This window comes from Phycodurus eques, chromosome 7 (assembly GCF_024500275.1).
Source record: "Phycodurus eques isolate BA_2022a chromosome 7, UOR_Pequ_1.1, whole genome shotgun sequence".
Taxonomy (NCBI): Eukaryota; Metazoa; Chordata; class Actinopteri; order Syngnathiformes; family Syngnathidae; genus Phycodurus; species Phycodurus eques.
The window spans coordinates 13,336,619-13,353,909 of NC_084531.1; the positions used below are offsets into that span (position 1 = coordinate 13,336,619).

Consider the following 17,291-nt stretch of genomic DNA (forward strand, 5'->3'; position numbering starts at 1 on the left):
TAATTCACTCACTTTGAACAAAGCAAGCTAAGGCCGACACCCATGCTAAAATTCTCCCCAAAAACAATATTTACCAACTGATCTCTTATTTTTCCCATATTCAATCAAGTAAATTTAGTCAAATGGCAATTCATAATGTCGAACATACATTATGAACATAAATTATAAACAAAAGTGGACACACATACTCTATTTGTCCTGGCTGCTCAGGTAAATATGGATCGATAAAAAATTGTTTAATTAATAATGATAATAGTAATAATAAATAACATAATGTAGTCTAAATATGTGAAGTGACTCATCTCCCAAACACAGCAATCTACCTCTCAATGTCTGTCACTTATCACCAAAGTTAAGGGTCAGAATACAATTTATTATTTTTCCTAGTTTTACTTTAAACTATATATTGCCAATTACGTGTTTAAATTATTTTTTACACTGGCAGTTAAGAATGTCAAAAACATTGCCTGTACAGTTAAGAAATGTTTTATGATGTTGACAATTTGACTATAGAACAAATTATCTCCAATGGGTAAATTATTAAACTGTAGCCTACTACACTGCATTTAAATAGTATCGTTATAATATAGAAATGTAATATTAAAGAAAATGATGCTTGCCTTCCAGACTGACATGCAAGTCCCATTTGTTCCTGTCATCCCCTTTTTAGAAAGGTTGACTCTCAGTAGGAAGGATTTTATCAGACAACGTTAGGAACATTTCATCATTTTCAAAATCACAACATTTAGAGTTACAGCCATGATTGGAACATGTTTGCCACGACAGAGAGGGGTGCTTCCTGTTGCTGGCAATATGGAGATGTCAGTTGTCTTGCCTCTGGGTCTTAATTTGCTTTTCTAACAGATTTAATGGATTTCAATGAGGCCAGTGGGAATGCTGAGTTCGCATAACCACATAAACCAAGTATGGCTGTAAAGTATGTCTTCATAAAAAAAGGAAGGATCACATGTATACTACATTTTAAGTTTCAGTGTGTGTAATCTTATCTTACACTATTTGTCCTCTTGTATTCTGTTCCACTTAGTGTGGAAAATATATTTTACTAAAATACTGACTATGTATCGTGGGGGGTGGCGTCATACATTCATAATAAATAAATTAACAACTAAATGCAACATTTTTATGTCAGGGATCGAGTAGATAATGTTGGTACTAAGCGGAGCTCACCACATGGAGAAGAAAAAAAAAAAAAAAAAGTACCACCATATATGGCAAAGGTGCTGCCTAGCAACGGGCTTCGCCTTCACCTCAATTTTCCATGACACACGCGCTCAACTCAGAGTACGAGACACCATCACGTCGACGGAGTGTGCGCGTCTCAGCGTGTGTGAGCAAGTTTCTGCAGCCGTCAGAGCATACCGACTGTAACTGGTTTGAGGGTGAGGCCTAAGCTTTCTTGAAACCGGCGGCAGGCACAAAATACGTCACACGCAATCTTTCTCCGGGACACAAGGTCATTTTTTACTCAAATGGAAGGAGGACACAATGTGCCCATTAAAGCCCAGGCTCTTATGAGAAACCCGTGAGACGACGTCATCCTGTTTGTTACAACAGCTCAAGTGTGCTCAGGTTGCTCATTTACTGCCTGTGGATGAAAATGTCCACCACTCAGAGTGATACTCTAAATAAATACATTAGGATGTGGAGAAATGTATAGGGCTTAAAACATGCATGACACCAACACGCATTGAAAGGTTTCTGTAATCGTTAATAAACCAATATCTGGAAGTTCTTTCACCAAAATGATATTTTTAATGCTAAAATAGGATTCTATTTGGTCATTTTAATTCTGTCAATTATTATTGGTTATTGAACTGTATAACCAGAATAAGTAGTGTTGAAAATGGATGGCTAGTAGACGGATTCCTGAACAGAAAAAAAATGCGGTTGACTGTTCTGCTTGATCAAGTTCTGACGAGTCAGAGGAGCCCGTTTTATAAAATGCGAGTTAAGTTTGAAATTCCTCATTTTTGTTCAAAATCATCATCACAGAAATCGGGGGAAAAAATCCGCAATCAAGCACTTCATGATACTGGATTGTCTCTAATTGACAAATGGCTTTAAATTATTACTACATACAGGGTGTTCCAAATATTTGTCATTGCATAGTCTAATAACATAGAAAAATTGGCTAACAGGATGTATAAAAATGAACCAATTTTAATCTTAATTTATTAGTCTTCTTTTCAGGGTAATGAATGGCATTCAAAAGCAATGAAAATGCATTTCGCGTGTTTTGTTTGAATAGGCTTGAACACCGTCAAACAACAGTGTGCAGCATGCATTTGTTAAGAAATTTAATAAAAATGAACACCAACTGGAAGGCAGATTTGGATATGGCACCAAAAGTTTGAACCCTATGAAGAAAGAAACAAATGGATATAGGATTCCCTTGCCCGGACGCGGGTCACCGTGGCCCCCCCTCTGGAGCCAGGCCTGGAGGTGGGGCACAAAAGCGAGCGCCTGGTGGCCGGGCCTGCACCCATGGGGCCCGGGCCTGCACCCATGGGGCCCGGGCCGGGCACAGCCTGAAAGGGTAACGTGGGTCCCCCTTCCCGTGGGCTCACCACCTGTGGGAGGGGCCCATAGGAGTCGGGTGCAGTGCGAGCTGGGCGGTGGCCGAAGGCAGGTACCTTGGCGAGCCGATCCCCCGGCTACAGAAACTGGCTCTAGGGACGTGGAATGTCACCTCTCTGGCAAGGAAGGAGCCCGAGCTGGTGTGTGAGGTCGAGAAGTTCCGACTAGATATAGTCGGACTCACCTCAACACACAGCTTGGGCTCTGGTACCAGTCTTCTCGAGAGGGGTTGGACTCTCTTCCTCTCTGGAGTTTCCCACGGTGAGAGGCGCCGAGCAGGTGTGGGTATACTTTTTGCCCCCCGGCTCAGCGTCTGCACGTTGGGGTTCACCCCGGTGGAGGAGTGAGTAGCCTCCCTCCACCTTCGGGTCGGGGGACGGGTCCTGACTGTTGTTTGTGCCTATGCACCAAACGGCAGTTCAGAGTACCCACCCTTTTGGAGTCCTTGGAGGGGGTGCTGGAGAGCGCTCCCGCTGGGGACTCCATCGTTCTGCTGGGGGACTTCAATGCTCACGTGGGCAACGACAGTGAGACCTGGAAGGGCGTGATTGGGAAGAACGCCCCCCCCCCCCGATCAGAACCCGAGCAGTGTTCTGTTATTGAACTTCTGTGCTCATCACGAATTGTCCATAACGAACAACATGTTCAAGCATGGACTTGCGGCCGCATGTCTTGGACACTCGGGTGAAGAGAGGGGCGCACCTGTCAACTGATCACCACCTGGTGGTGAGTTGGCTCCGATGGTGGGGGAAGATGCCGGTCCGACGTGGCAGGCCCAAACGTATTGTGAGGGTCTGCTAGGAAAGTCTGGCGGAATCCCCTGTCAGAAGGAGTTTAAAGTCCCACCTCAGACAGAACTTTGCTCATGTTCCGGGGGAAGCGGGGGACATCGAGTCCGAGTGGACTATGTTCCGCGCCTCCATTGCTGAGGCGGCCGACCGGAGCTGTGGCCGTAAGGTGGTCGGTGCTTGTCGTGGCGGCAATCCCCGAACCCGTTGGTGGATACCAACGGTGAGGGATGCCGTCAAGCTGAAGAAGGAGTCCTATCGGGCCTTTTTGGCCTGTGGGACTCCTGAGGCAGCTGATGGGTACCGGCTGGCCAAGCCGAATGCACCATTGGTGGTCGCTGAAGCAAAAATTTGGGTATGTGAGGAGTCCGGTGAGGCAATGGAGAAAGCCTTCCGGACTGCTTCGAGGAAATTCTGATCCACCATCTGGCGTCTCAGGAGGGGAAAGCAGTGCACCATCAACACTGTGTATAGTGGGGATGGGGCGCTGCTGACCTCGACTCAGGACGTTGTGAGCCGGTGGGGAGAATACTTCGATATTATTATTTTGAATATTTCGAAGACCTCCTCAATTACACCGACGCGCCTTCCCATGAGGAAGCAGAGTCTGGGTTCTCTGAGGCGGGCTTTCCTATCGCTGGGGTTGAGGTCACCGGACTCTAAATTGCCCATAGGTGTGAATGTGAGTGTGAATGGTTGTTTGTTCATATGTGCCCTGCAATTGGCTGGCGACCAGTTCAGGGTGTGCCCCGCCTCTTGCCCAGAGTCAGCTGGGATAGGCTCCAGCACGGCCGCAAACCGAGGGAGGATAAGCGGTACAGAAAATGGATGGATGGATGGATGTATTAAATCTAGAAATTCTGTGGATGCTACACTGATTTGTAATCATCACTGCCGTGGCAACCCCAGATAGTGGTCTATGGACCAGCCTCGTCCTGTGTTGGTGCGTGAATTGAGTGAAGGGCTGCAATCCTTGGAGCTCAGACCATGTTTGTGTCAACACAAGATTTTTATACAATGACTGATATTAGTTTGATTAGTTTTTGGATTTTCCCTTAGCTTCTCAACATAACTATGTCAATTGATTTTGATTTACCACAGGAGCTTAAATGTAAGCTCCTGTGTGTTTTTTGGACATACTTGGCAAATAAAGATGATTCTGATTCTGATGTAGCTTACACATTGTGTCTATATGGATCACCACTTGTGCTTTTGAAGGATTTGTTTTGATCATGGTTTATGCAACAAACTATCCTGACACTATGTAAACACAACGGCCTGTCTAACTCACCAATCCAAGACAGTTCAGCCAAGACATAAAATCAGCTACCTCTCTAGTAAGCTGATTCAAAGTTTTTAAAGTGACTCAGACTGAAAGAAGGAGTTTTGGGTGGCCCAGTGTCCTACCATGAAAGAGGCTCATTCAAACCTCTCCGAGTTGACTATCTGACTCATATCTGCCTAACTTTCTGTCTGCAAAAGAGGAAACTAAAGTATCAAACTTGGGTGGACCGTTCAGAAGGAACATTGATTAAATTATTATCCATGGAAATATAGTATGGTTATGAATGGATAACTGTTATCTTTCAATGAGGTGGACAGGCTGGAATCTTGATTTTTTTTGCAGTGAAGTGTGCCCGAACCTTTTGTGTCCTTGAATGCACTTTGTGGATGCTTTAATAACAAATGTGAGGTAAACAGCAACAGTGCTGATTTGGCAAAGTCAGTGACAAAACGAGTCAAATGTGTATAAGTACTTCACTTACGTCATGTGGTCCTATAACTCGGGACGAGGAGAGCCTTCTTCATCTTTAGTTCAAATCGCATTGATTATGGTGATTTAATTGAATAAGAACGATCAGTGCTGCAGACTTACCTCTACTTACTTACTAAGGTTACCCAGATAACCAATCTGTACCGAATCACTCTATGACATTGACTAAAAATAGATAGACAAAAATCTACGCACGAAAACTTTTTCATTTTCTTCGGCTTTGTTGTGATCCATAATCATTCACAACAAAGCACAGATACCACTTTTTCTCACTTATTTGAGTACTTGCCAATCAAGTACCAATTCTTAAAAATGCCGTTACATCTTGCGATTGTTATGAATGTCTTTTACTTTAATCAAATACGGTTAAGCAACACATAACACAAACTTTCCTTGAACATAGCATAGGTGTCACTCAAATATAATTTTTTTTAGAGTAACAAATTATGATTACTTACATCTTATTATCCAACTGAATATTTTTTCCTAACAGTCTTGCCACACATTTTACTTAAATGTAGCCTGTAACATAAAGCATTTCGGTGATGTGGTGTCTCAGTGCGAACACTAGGGGCACTATATAAAAGGAGTACACAGAGAAGAAGCAAAGAAGAAGGCAGAGCCTGGGGGACATTATTAGGAACCCCACGAGTGTTCCTGGCAAAACACGACCCGCTGCAACATGACTGGCTCCTTCTTCGCGGGAAAGGCAGGGTGCACAGATGTAACGAGATGACCATTCCAAACAAGTGTCACATTTGTAAAATAAAACCCCAAAGACGTTTGTTATGGTTAGGTTTAGGGCTAGTGTTGAGGCTAAGGTGGTTTATGATGGGTTAAGGTTAGGATTAGGGTGGGTTACGGTTAGTTGGAAACATCAATGCCAATACGCTTAAATCACATACTTGTTTTCCCGTCTGGAAGCAGTAGAGCATATTCTACCGGGATATAGCAGCCAATCCTAGTGGAGCGGTGAGTGTCCTGGAGCCAGTAATATTGAAGTAGGGCGTCTCCTGCCAGGAATGTGCATCAAATTCCTAATAACGCGTCTGGGGGACATACAAGTCGGAAGACGGATGCTATATTGCCTCTGTGTGTTAACTACAAAATAAAGTGAGTAAAAAGAAAAACAAGAGGAGAGAGAATCTTGAAAATAACACTAGTTACGGTATAAGATAAAACTGACAGGACAAACGAAGTGATACTTTATCACACCCTTGCTTACTTCTCTTTAAACACCCAATGAAGTCACCAAAATATGCCTTGTAAATTTGTCCCACCCCAGAAAAGAGTGTTGTTAACAAGCTGGTCGAATTTGAATAGATACAAAATATTGCAAAGTATGTAAAATTAGACTTCAAAATGGCCAAGAATTGAGTTGTTCTTTCAGCTTCCATACACCACAGGCATGTCGCTAAATTCCCTGAAAACCCCAAACCTTTAAGCTGTCAAATCAAATATGTCCCTTCTCACCTGGCTCCTAAGCCAGGAGAGGAGAATTCTCCAGCGAGGCACATTGTACATGCGCTCACAGGCCGCAGAGAGGCCCTACTCCACCAGGCCGAAACGATACGTCAGGCTGGTAAAGTGGTGTCAGTGTCGTAGAATCGGAGCATTTTGTTGAGTGTGACTACAGTTCAGATGTACAGTATTGGCACCAATACCGATACAGGTATGGTAAAAAAAGAAAAGTGTGGTGCTAGCTAGGGCTGTCCCCATCCGATCTTTGAGATAAGAAATCGGTCCGATGTCAGCAAAAAACAAGTATCGGATCGGATCAGACTGGATCTAAAATCTCTGATTTTACCAATCTTGTACAAGCAGTCCATTCCATGTACCGCTCCATCACTTTGTTACAGCAGCGCCCGGACGGCATGCAGCTCCCACGTGATCACAACAGGTTGCTAAGATGCTAACGTAGTAGCAAGGAGTAAGAGTGAATTTTGCTTGCTTAAAGTCATTTATTGACACTCCAGTTAAAGTTCACTGTAAAACTAAACTTACATAAAATAATTAAACCAATTGAATGTTCAAATACATAACAGCCATCGTTTTTGTTTTTGTTCATAAAAATCGCCAGCTCAAAGCTAACACACAATGAATGAAACACACTATTGACAAGCTAACGAAAATTAGCATTGAATTTGCAGCAATTACATCTCATATAAACTTAAGACTTACTTTTACACTTTGGCATTAGTTAAACTACACATAAGCCTGTTTTACTGCCGCTTGTCCCATCTCCTCCAAGCCGGAGACAGAACTAGGTGGTGATGAGCCTATCTGAGGTTGTTGCAGTATGGATTCTGTACTGACCAACTGATCCGAGATCTGGAGTCATTTCTATGGAGGATTCTGCTCTGACTGACCGGGCCAGGTCCTGACGCGGAACCAGTTACCTGAAGGCGTCAACTTGCTACGCTTCATCTCTTTAAATTGACTCTTATGGTATCCTAATTAACATTGTACAGCACCGTACTATGTGATAAATGTTGCCCACTCGACATACATTGCAGTCTGGTCCATCCTGAAGGGGGGATCCCTCCCTCCCATCTGGTGTCCTCTCTCACGGTTTATTTTTTCCTTTTCACTGCCTGATTGGGGGGTTTCGATGAGGGGATGTCGTCGATCTTTGTCAACTGTGGGCCTGTGAAGCCCTTTGAGACTCTTTTGTGATTAAGGGCTATACAAATAAACTGGACTTGATATGAAACTACAAACTGAACTAACTCAAACAACATTGAAAACGAAACACACAAAGGGCTGCTGGAAAGGCTGCCACTTTCATTGTAGCCGTTGATCAAAAGAAGAAGTTATGATGTCACACTGCTGTTTTGATGACGCAAATAATGCTAATCGGGCCATCCCGCAGTCAAGTGTACCTGTACTGTACTGTAATAGACCTTTGTTGGAAATGCATAAAAGGTCTTCCTTTTCGCAAGTCAACAGTCACACTTGAAAGACTGCCCTAATTAAGGAAGTCAAAGTGGCATAGTTTGTGTGTTCCTGTTTAATTACCGTGAGATCTGGCCTGCATTTCCACGGCCAACACCTGTACATTTCTTATAGATGAACTCATGCAATACCTGTGCAAGCAAGCATCAAATTACAAGTGTATGTCTGAGCCATCGCATATTCTGCATAGCGTGTGTATGTGGCCTTTTCACACTGCACTTGCTCAGTGTGAAAGGCCCCCGGGTCAAAGTGCACCGACAACCGCAACTGTATTTATTATGGGGAGAGATTTGTCTCAAAATTTACACCCAAAAAAAAAATCGTGATTTACACGTTTTTCAGGTTCACAAACATATCCATAATTTATTTGTCCTTCAGATCCACAAATACAGCCACGATTTACATGTGTTTTTTAATGTTGCGTGTGCATTTATCATGGCATTTCAAAATCAAAATTGTTTTTAAAATAATACACAAACGCACCTTCAACCATTCATAAGCAGAATTGAATATTTACAAATGATAGGTCACGATAAAGGCACACACATTAAAAAACACGTACCGTAAATCGCGGATATATTTGTGTAAATACATTTGAGACAAATCTATCCCCATAATTTATGAGTATTTCAATCCAGTGAAGAGTCCCTTGAGAAAAGTGGAGGAGATTTGAACCGTAAACCTCGGAATTGTGAGGCAGATGAGCTAATCACTTGGCCAACGCGCTGCCCTGTGTGTTTTAATGTATGAACAAGCATGCAATGCAAATATTTTAGCGAGACAAATCATCTTTTACACTAGCAAAAAGCAACGTTGCTATGACCGAGAGGGCACTCACCGCTGGGCCGTCGTCCGGACTGCAGAGGGACCTGGTCGGGGACAGGCTGGACTCGATGTCGCTGCCCGTGTAGTCGTCCTCGGACTCCTCGAAGGACGAGGCTGAGGACAGGCCGATGGAGGACGAGTTGGACAGCTTCCTGGGCGAGCGCATCAGCGCCGGGGACCCCCCGCACCCACTGTCTGAGCACGGAGACTCGTCGTCCGGGTGCAGCTCCGAGCCCCACCGGGCGCTGAGCTCGGTGCGGAGGCTCAGCTGAGTCGACGACTCCTCGGAGCGGCTGGGACTGGGGTCCCGGGTGATGATGAGTTTCGGTATGGGGCCGAGATACGGTAGATTCCGGGGGGGCTCGTCACAGTGTGTGCCTTCGACCGGACAGGGGTCGTTGATTAAATCACTTTTTGTCATTTGAACCGAATCTTCCACTCGATCAACACGTTCGCTCGACTGTAAGCTTGTTAAAGTCCGCGAAGAGTCCGACTCATCCGGGCTCATCTCTCCCAATGGTGCCATTACACTATCATGGCTGTTTTCCCCCACCGCCTGATACTCCATGGCCGTCGCCGGGGGGTCCGAGGCATTGTCCTCCCGCCCGGCACTCGTCTCCACGCAGCCAGCAGCGCTCACTTCAGCGCTCCGACTCCCCGGGCCAGGCTTCTCGGGTGGGCCGACCGTCGTCTCCCCGCTCACATCTCGGGCCAACGGCGGCGCCTCCGAAAAGCCAGCTGCGGCGACTCGCTGATCCTCGCCCGCCGGTACTGCCTCGTCCCTGGGTAACTTTCCCTCTCGACGTTCGTGTCGGAAGGCTGGGTCTCCCGCTTCGCTTCCGCAGGTCGGCTCCGCTCTCGTCGGGCTGTAGTCTCGCTTTCGCCTTCCCAAACACGACAGGGCTTGCTTTTTCATCGGGTTCTCGTTTATCCGGATAGTAAGACGCTTTCTCTCGCTTTTTAGTCTACGAGCATCGGGACGCGGGGCCGTCTCGCCTTCTTTCCATGTTGCTCTGCCGGGGGTGCTGGTATGCAAGGGACCCGAGCGAGTTTGGCCCATCTCGCTCGCCGTAGACGTGAAGAGTTCCCAGACACTCCCTTTGGCTGTTAAGTATGACGATTTAAAAAAAAAAAAAAAAAAAAAAAGACAAAAGTTGAAACCCAATGCTGCGTGACTCTTTATAACATACACAGCTAACCATTAGTCATACAGTCCAGTACTGGAAAATCTTACATTAGTTCCGTCCGTAAGTCCTCTTGCTTTATGGAGACTGCTCACGTCTGTGGGAGCAGAGACTAAAGTTCACTGCAATCAACGTGCATAAACAAAAGACAACTTGTGCAACTACACGGGAGCTCAATTTACGACGGAGTTCAGTTCGAAACTGTACGTAAGTCGGAACGCGCTGTAGCCGACGCTTAACGCAGAATTGAAGTCATAATTACAGTAAATATTTGTATGGAAAAAAAGCTTCTCGGTCAGTGGTTCTCAAACTTTTTACACCAAGTACCACCTAAAAAAAAAACAAAAAAAAACAAACAAGCTCTCCCAAGTAACACCATCATAGAAGTGACTTTCAGCTTGATCAACATTAAAATGTACAGGCAAGTGTTGATCAAAAATGAGGTTTTATGCCAAAAACATATTTAATATCATTCTTAGACATTTTTCACAATTTGAAAATCGTCAGGATGACACCCCCCCCCCCCCTTGACAAAATGGAATTTGCTCCAAAATTTGCAGACAACACATCAAAGTTCATCTAAACAAATATTTTAAAACAAACAGTTCTTAAAGATTAATTCAAAATGTACTGTACTTAAAAGTTAAATACGACTGAGCAGTACTTAGGAAGTGATCCTTTAGCGTATCACAAGTGGGAGCCCGCGTAATCACTGTTCTGTGCCATAGATACAGGGCAATCAATTAGAAAACAAACAAAGTACGATCATAACTGATCGTGTCTTGTGCTGCACAACCACGTATTCTTACACTTGCAAGACAAACTAATTAATTTAGTGTCTTTTGTAACATTGGAATGTCATTACAATAAATATTTGCATGAAAAACATTTCTAGGCCTTAAGTATAAAACAATGACATGAAAAACAATAAGTATGGTTTAATAGAGCTTGTCTTCTGACTGAAAAACGCTTGCTGTGTGTTAAAACGGACTCCTACTTTATAATATGAATTACCGCCACCTGCAGGACTGGGGTGGCACAGCATGTCATGATTTCTAACGCAAGAAAATGGAGTTGTTCTATGATTTCCTTTGTTAATTCTGTTTGAGCGCAGCACGTTGTAGCGTGGTTAGCACGTTGTATCGTGGTTAGCACGTCTGCCTCACGATTCTGAGGTTCGGGTTTGAATCTCAGCTCCGGTGTTCTCCCTGTGCTTGCCTGGGTGTTTCTTCATTTACTCCACCTTCCTTTTACATTCCAAAGACATGTACGTTAGGTTCTTTGAGGACTAAATTGTACATAGGTGTGAATGTGGGTGTTAATTCCTGTTTGTCTGTATGTGTCCTGCAGTTGGCTAGCGACCAGTCCAGGGTGCACTCTGTTCTACTGTAGTTGGCTCCAAAGTGTCTTTTCAAATCTAACCTCTACAGTTCACTAAGGTATATTCAAATGCAGGGAAAAGTTGACTGAATAAGGAACAATGTAAGACTAATTTTGATGCATGCAAACGCTTTGAGAAGTTCTACCAATGTCACACTGCCCTCCTGTGTCTGGACACCAGCTCTCAACAGCTCACCTATATCTGAGCTATAAACAAATAAAAAGTACGAACTAATTAATTACAGCACTGGATTACATGACACTCGATGAAAGAAAACACCATTTGAATCACAGCAGGCACACCTGCGGTTATAATGTCCATTAGAGCAACAATAATTGGTGAGTTTTAATGCGTTCAGTCATCAAGGAAAACTGGATAAACAACTGCATTTCAGTTTGACTAGAGTATATAAGGACAATTATTAAGACAAATAACACCCATAGTCAAGTTAATTAGAGCGAGTGGAAAATAGTAGTCACTTGCAGCAATGTTGTAATGTGGACGGAGGACTGAATTGAAAATAAACTAGCACGCTATGGCTATGTTGAACAGAAAAAAAAAGTAAGACAATGGAATATTTTCATGGCGGCACATTGGACGACTGGTTAGCACTTCCGCCGACTGGTTAGCACTTCCGCCTTACAGTTCTGAGGACCCTGGTTCAAATCCCGGCCCCGCCTGTGTGGCGTTTGCATGTTCTCCCCATGCCTGCGTGGCTTTTCTCCGGGAATTCTGGGTTCCTCCCACATCCCAAAAACATGCACGGTAGGTTAATTAAAGACTCTAAATTGCCCGTAGGTGTGAATGTGTATATTTTCATATTTTTTTAGAAAAAGAGTTGCAAAAATAAAAGCTTAATATTCGAAGAAAACAGTTGGCACGTGACAAGGATAAAGTCATATTTTTGTCAAGAAAAGAGTTAGTATATCAGACTAACTTCATTTATGAACATATTATGACTTCCATCCAACCATTCTCTGGACTGTTTGTCCTCATTAGGGTCATATGACTGGTTTGCTGGAGCCGATCCCAGGTGACTTTGGGCGTGAGGCGCGATACACCCTAAACTGGTCGCCAGCCAATCGCAGGGCACATATAAACAAACAACCATTCGCACTGACATTCACACCTACGGGCAATTTAGAGTTTGAATTAACCAACCATGCATGTTTTTGGAATGTGGGCGGAAACCGGAGTACACGGAGAAAACACACAAGCACGGAGAGAACATGCAAACTCCACTCCAGATTTGAACCCTCGACCTCTGAACTGTTAGGCAGATGTGCTCACCAGTCGGCCCATATTAGAACTTAATTCTCATGATATTATGGCCTTATTCTGGTAATAAAATGAAAAAATTAGATGACTTTCTGTTTCATAATATTATGACTATTTTCGTACATTGTGGCTTTATCTTGTAATAGTTTTATTTTATCACAACTGTTTTCTTAATATTGCAACTTAATTCACATAACATTACGACTTTTATTCTTGTAACATTTAGACTTCATTGTAGCATTGACTCCCCCCCCCATAATATTTCAACATTATTCACGTAAAAAATTACGACTTTTTCTTGTAACAGACTTTCAGAAAATTGAAGGGCTTTCGCTCTTTCTATATGACTTAATAGTCATAAAACGACTTTTTTCACATTATGACTTCATTCTCATAACAGGTATATATATATATATATATATATATATATATATATACTGTAGTATGAGGGGAAGAAAGACATGACTTATAAAAAGAACAGTCGTAAAATTCTGACTTTTCATGTTACTTTGCTCTTGTAATATTACAACCTTGTTCTCGTGACATTATGGCTTTTTCATAATAATAAAAATATTCTTATAAAATTGTCATTGTATGACAATAAAGTAATAAAATGACAACTTTTTTTGTACAACTTTACTCCTGTAATATTACGATATAGTGCCGTGAAAAAGTAGAGGCCCCCTTCTCAAATTCGTATTTTTTCAATTGCATTGTTCACTTTAAGATCATCAAACAAATGTAAATATCAGAGAAAGATAACCCATTCAAACATAAAATGCAGGTTTTAAAGCTTATGAAATGTCTTTGTAACCTTTTCCAGACTGATAGCTGTCAATTACTTTATTTCTCATCTGTTCTTCAATTTCTTTAGAACGTGGCAGTTTGTTGCAGCTTTTGGATAGCATTGGGCCGACTTCATTTTGTCAAACAGGTTCTCTTTACTGGGAGTGATTTCTTGATTGAACGGGTCTGAATGTAATCAGGCTTGGGTGTGGTCATTGAAAATGAACACAAAAATGTGATTAGCCACAGTTAATTCATTTTTTAACAAGGGGGGGAAATTACTTTTTCACACAGGGCCAGGAAGATTTGAAGTGTTTTTCCTTAATAAATACAGTAAAATCACTATTTAAAAACAGCATTTTATGTTTACTTGGGTTATCTTTGTCTGATATTTACATTTGGTTGAGGATCTCAAACATTAAAGTGGGGAAACTATGCAAAAATATAAGCATTTGAGAAGGGGCCCAATACTTTTCCATGGCACTTTATTTATATAGTATATACGTTTGGTCACTTCAAATTATGTATTTTTGGGGGGTAAAATTGTCAGTTTCTTTTAATAAAATTAAGACTTGTGACTTTTAACATTAAAAATGTTAATCAGATTTTTTTTTTTCCTTTTCAGTTTCGGCCTATTAGTCCTTCCTACAACCCAATACATGCAGTATGTGCATATAACACAGCACAGTTTACGGGAGCTGCACTTGATCAGTTTAAAAGACATCTTGGAAGGCTTGAAACACTTCCAGCATTCATGTGCTCGCCTCTCTGCTCTGCACTGTGACACTGCAATCACCCTGCAGTCAGGAAGGAATGCTCACACAGCGGAAACTAGACAGCAACGATAACAATGGAAACAACAGCTCATTGCGACTCAAGGAATACATGTGCAAACGTACATTCTGAAGTCATCAAGACTAAAAATATTCCACAAAAATGACTCAGGGTGAGTTGGCTAATGGAGAGGGATTGTTCCTGAATACAAGACATACAAACCAGTAGAGTCACACTTTTTATAGGAAGTTGGACTTTTTAATGGCATTTTTAAGATATATAAAGACAGTATGACTCTTCATGTTAGGTCAGTTTAGAAAAGCATGTGTGACCTTACCATCCAGAGAAAGATACAAATCGGACTTGGAAAGATTTACTGCTCAAGTACAGTTTAGTTGTATTTAACTTTTAAATTCAATACATTTGCATTTAAGATGTAAGAACTGTTTAATTTTAAGCATATATTTAAGTACAGTTTTTCATTGTCCTATACTTAAGCACAGTGATAATGTTACAGTGGATTACAGTAATACTAGACATCCATCCAACCGTTTTCTGCACCGCTTTATCCTCACAAGGGTCGTGTGTGTGCTCTAGCCTATCCCAGCTATCTTCGGACGGGAGGCGGGGTACACCCTGAACTGGTCGCCAGCCAATCGCAGGGCACAAACAACCATTCGCACTCACATTCACACCTCAGCGCAATTTAGAGCCTTCAATCAACCTACCACGCATGTTTTTGGGAGGAAAGTGGAGTAACCAGAGAAAACCCATGCAGGAACGGGGAGAACATGCAAACACCACACAGGTGGGGCCGGGATTTGAACCCCAGTCCTCAGAACTGTGAGGCAGATGCGCTAACCAGTCGCTCACCGTGCCGCTAATACCAGACATATAAATAATAAATTAAATAAAACCCCTGTCTCGTTTTTTATGAACACTTAGGCCTGCTATTTTGCTGAATTATAATGTCTGTCATGATGGTGGTACTTATAGATGGAGTAGGTGGTCCTGTGTGTAAAAGGTTTAAAAAAAATAAAATTAAAATAAAACATTGCTCTAAAACAAATGAAATCTGAAATCTATTTTCACAATATAATGACTTAATTCTCCTCACATTATATTTTTGTCATAATATTACAACATAATTTGCATAAAATCTTGACTTTTTTTCTGAGATTACGACTTCACCCTTTAAGAAATTAAGGATTTTACACTTTGTCCATCGCTTCAGCCTCATTGCTCACATTTTTTCATCCTTGTGCCGGCTCCCTGTTCATATTATATTTCATTACAAAATTTTAAATCACTTAGAGAGGTCTTATTGGTCAGGCTCCTCCAAACCTGGTGAATCTGGTCTCATTGTATTGTCATGTTAGGTCACTACGGCCCGCTGACTCCCTTTTATTTATTGTAGAAAACTGCAGTTGATTGTCTACATTCAATCTTCAATTGCTGCAACAATTGCGATTAGCGTGAGATTACAATTTCAGCCTCCCAGTACCCTAATACTAGTCAGTGAAGACTTCAATCATGTTCCTCTCTCGTCTGCTCATACCTGCACACATGTTAAACTGTGAAACGAGAGGGAATAATGCTCTGGACTTCCTGAATGCCAAATGCAAATGTAAAAAAGAAATTAATCTTTGATTTATTTATCATTCACATTTGAGAGGTCTTCATACAAGATTTAAAAAATAAAGGTGATGGAGCCCTGCAGTCCATTGCCCCCAAATTTTGGAATCTACTTCAATTTGAGCGAAGAGATGCCTCTTCTGGAGACATTTTTAAAAACCAGTTAGAAACAACTTCGACAGTCATGTAGTTGAACTTGTTGGTTTGGATTTTTTCCCCCAGTGTATAAACTGTATAATGTTTATAACTCTGGATTTGAACCATGTGACACACTTAGTGAGTAATCGCTGTGAGAAGTGCTTTGTAAATAAAATGACCTTACCTACAAGTTACAGCAGTATAACTTTTCCATTCTGACTTTATTCTCATATAATTTTGACTCGTATTGCAACAAAAGGCACAAATGCCAACCACTAATCCAGTCATAAGGAACAATGAATTTTTAAAATGGCAATTAGACAGGGATCGGCCTTCTGAAAAGTATTTTCCCATGTGTTGAATGAATCTCTGCAGTATGAGTTTCACTTTTGGAATTGAGCTACTGAAATAAATCAACTTTTCAACAATATTCTTATTTATTAAAATGCGCATGCATTCCTTGCCAAATTTTTGGATTTTTTTTTTTTTTTAATTAATCACACACATCAAATAATATCCTACATTTATTACAACTGAAAGTACTTCGTCGCACAAGGAGCAGCCCAACAATCCACACAGATAGCGCTCATGTGAACGTTAAAAGGCCAACCATACCTGACTGAGTTCTTGTTCTTGCGTGCGAGAGGGAGATGAGTTGGCAGCTTTTAAAAGTTGCCCGACTAATGTGCACGAAGCCGCCAACGTGCCCGTCGTCTCGTGTTGTCTCCTGCCAGGGTGCCGATGCGCTTCATGTAAAAGAGGAAACTCCTGCCACAGAGAAGCTCGACTAATAATGGTCACGTTCAGTGGTTGAAAGCTTCAGTTCAAGTTACGTAGTTTAACCGAGCCCTAGAAAGGATACATTGCAAAATAAAATCACTAAACGCACGTGTAAATTAAGAAATTCCGCGACGGCCAATAGTTTGGAGGCACTTAGTTAAGTTAATTGTTAAGTTTTACGCGGCGACGAAATAACACAACTAGCAAACGGTGTACATTTTGGGTCACGTGATTTAAAGTGTCTCGCCTTCGAAACGCTCACGTGTCCTTAGTACATTTAAAATGTACATTTTGTTGTGAAAACACACATTTAAAAAAACACGATTCAACACCAATAAGCGAATTATCACACATTAAGTGGAATGCATTCATTTAAACCATTATATATATATTTA

The 17,291-nt window shown here is 42.0% G+C and overlaps 1 protein-coding gene across 3 annotated transcripts in view; it reads right to left on the bottom strand.

Moving 5' to 3' along the window:
• Positions 1–17,291, bottom strand: part of itpkcb (inositol-trisphosphate 3-kinase Cb) — a 34,604-nt gene that overhangs the window by 17,001 nt on the left and 312 nt on the right. Inside the window, exons 2-4 of one of the 3 annotated variants that reach the window (XM_061682645.1) lie at positions 16,732–16,884; positions 10,175–10,221; positions 8,954–10,044 (exon numbers count right to left, since the gene is read on the bottom strand). In XM_061682645.1, coding sequence (XP_061538629.1) covers positions 8,954–10,000 — 1,047 coding nt within the window. In that variant the 5' untranslated portion in view covers positions 10,001–10,044; positions 10,175–10,221; positions 16,732–16,884. Of the gene's footprint in view, positions 1–8,953; positions 10,045–10,174; positions 10,222–16,731; positions 17,231–17,291 lie in introns of those variants that run through there. The other 2 variants (XM_061682644.1, XM_061682643.1) reach the window with 2 other exon arrangements.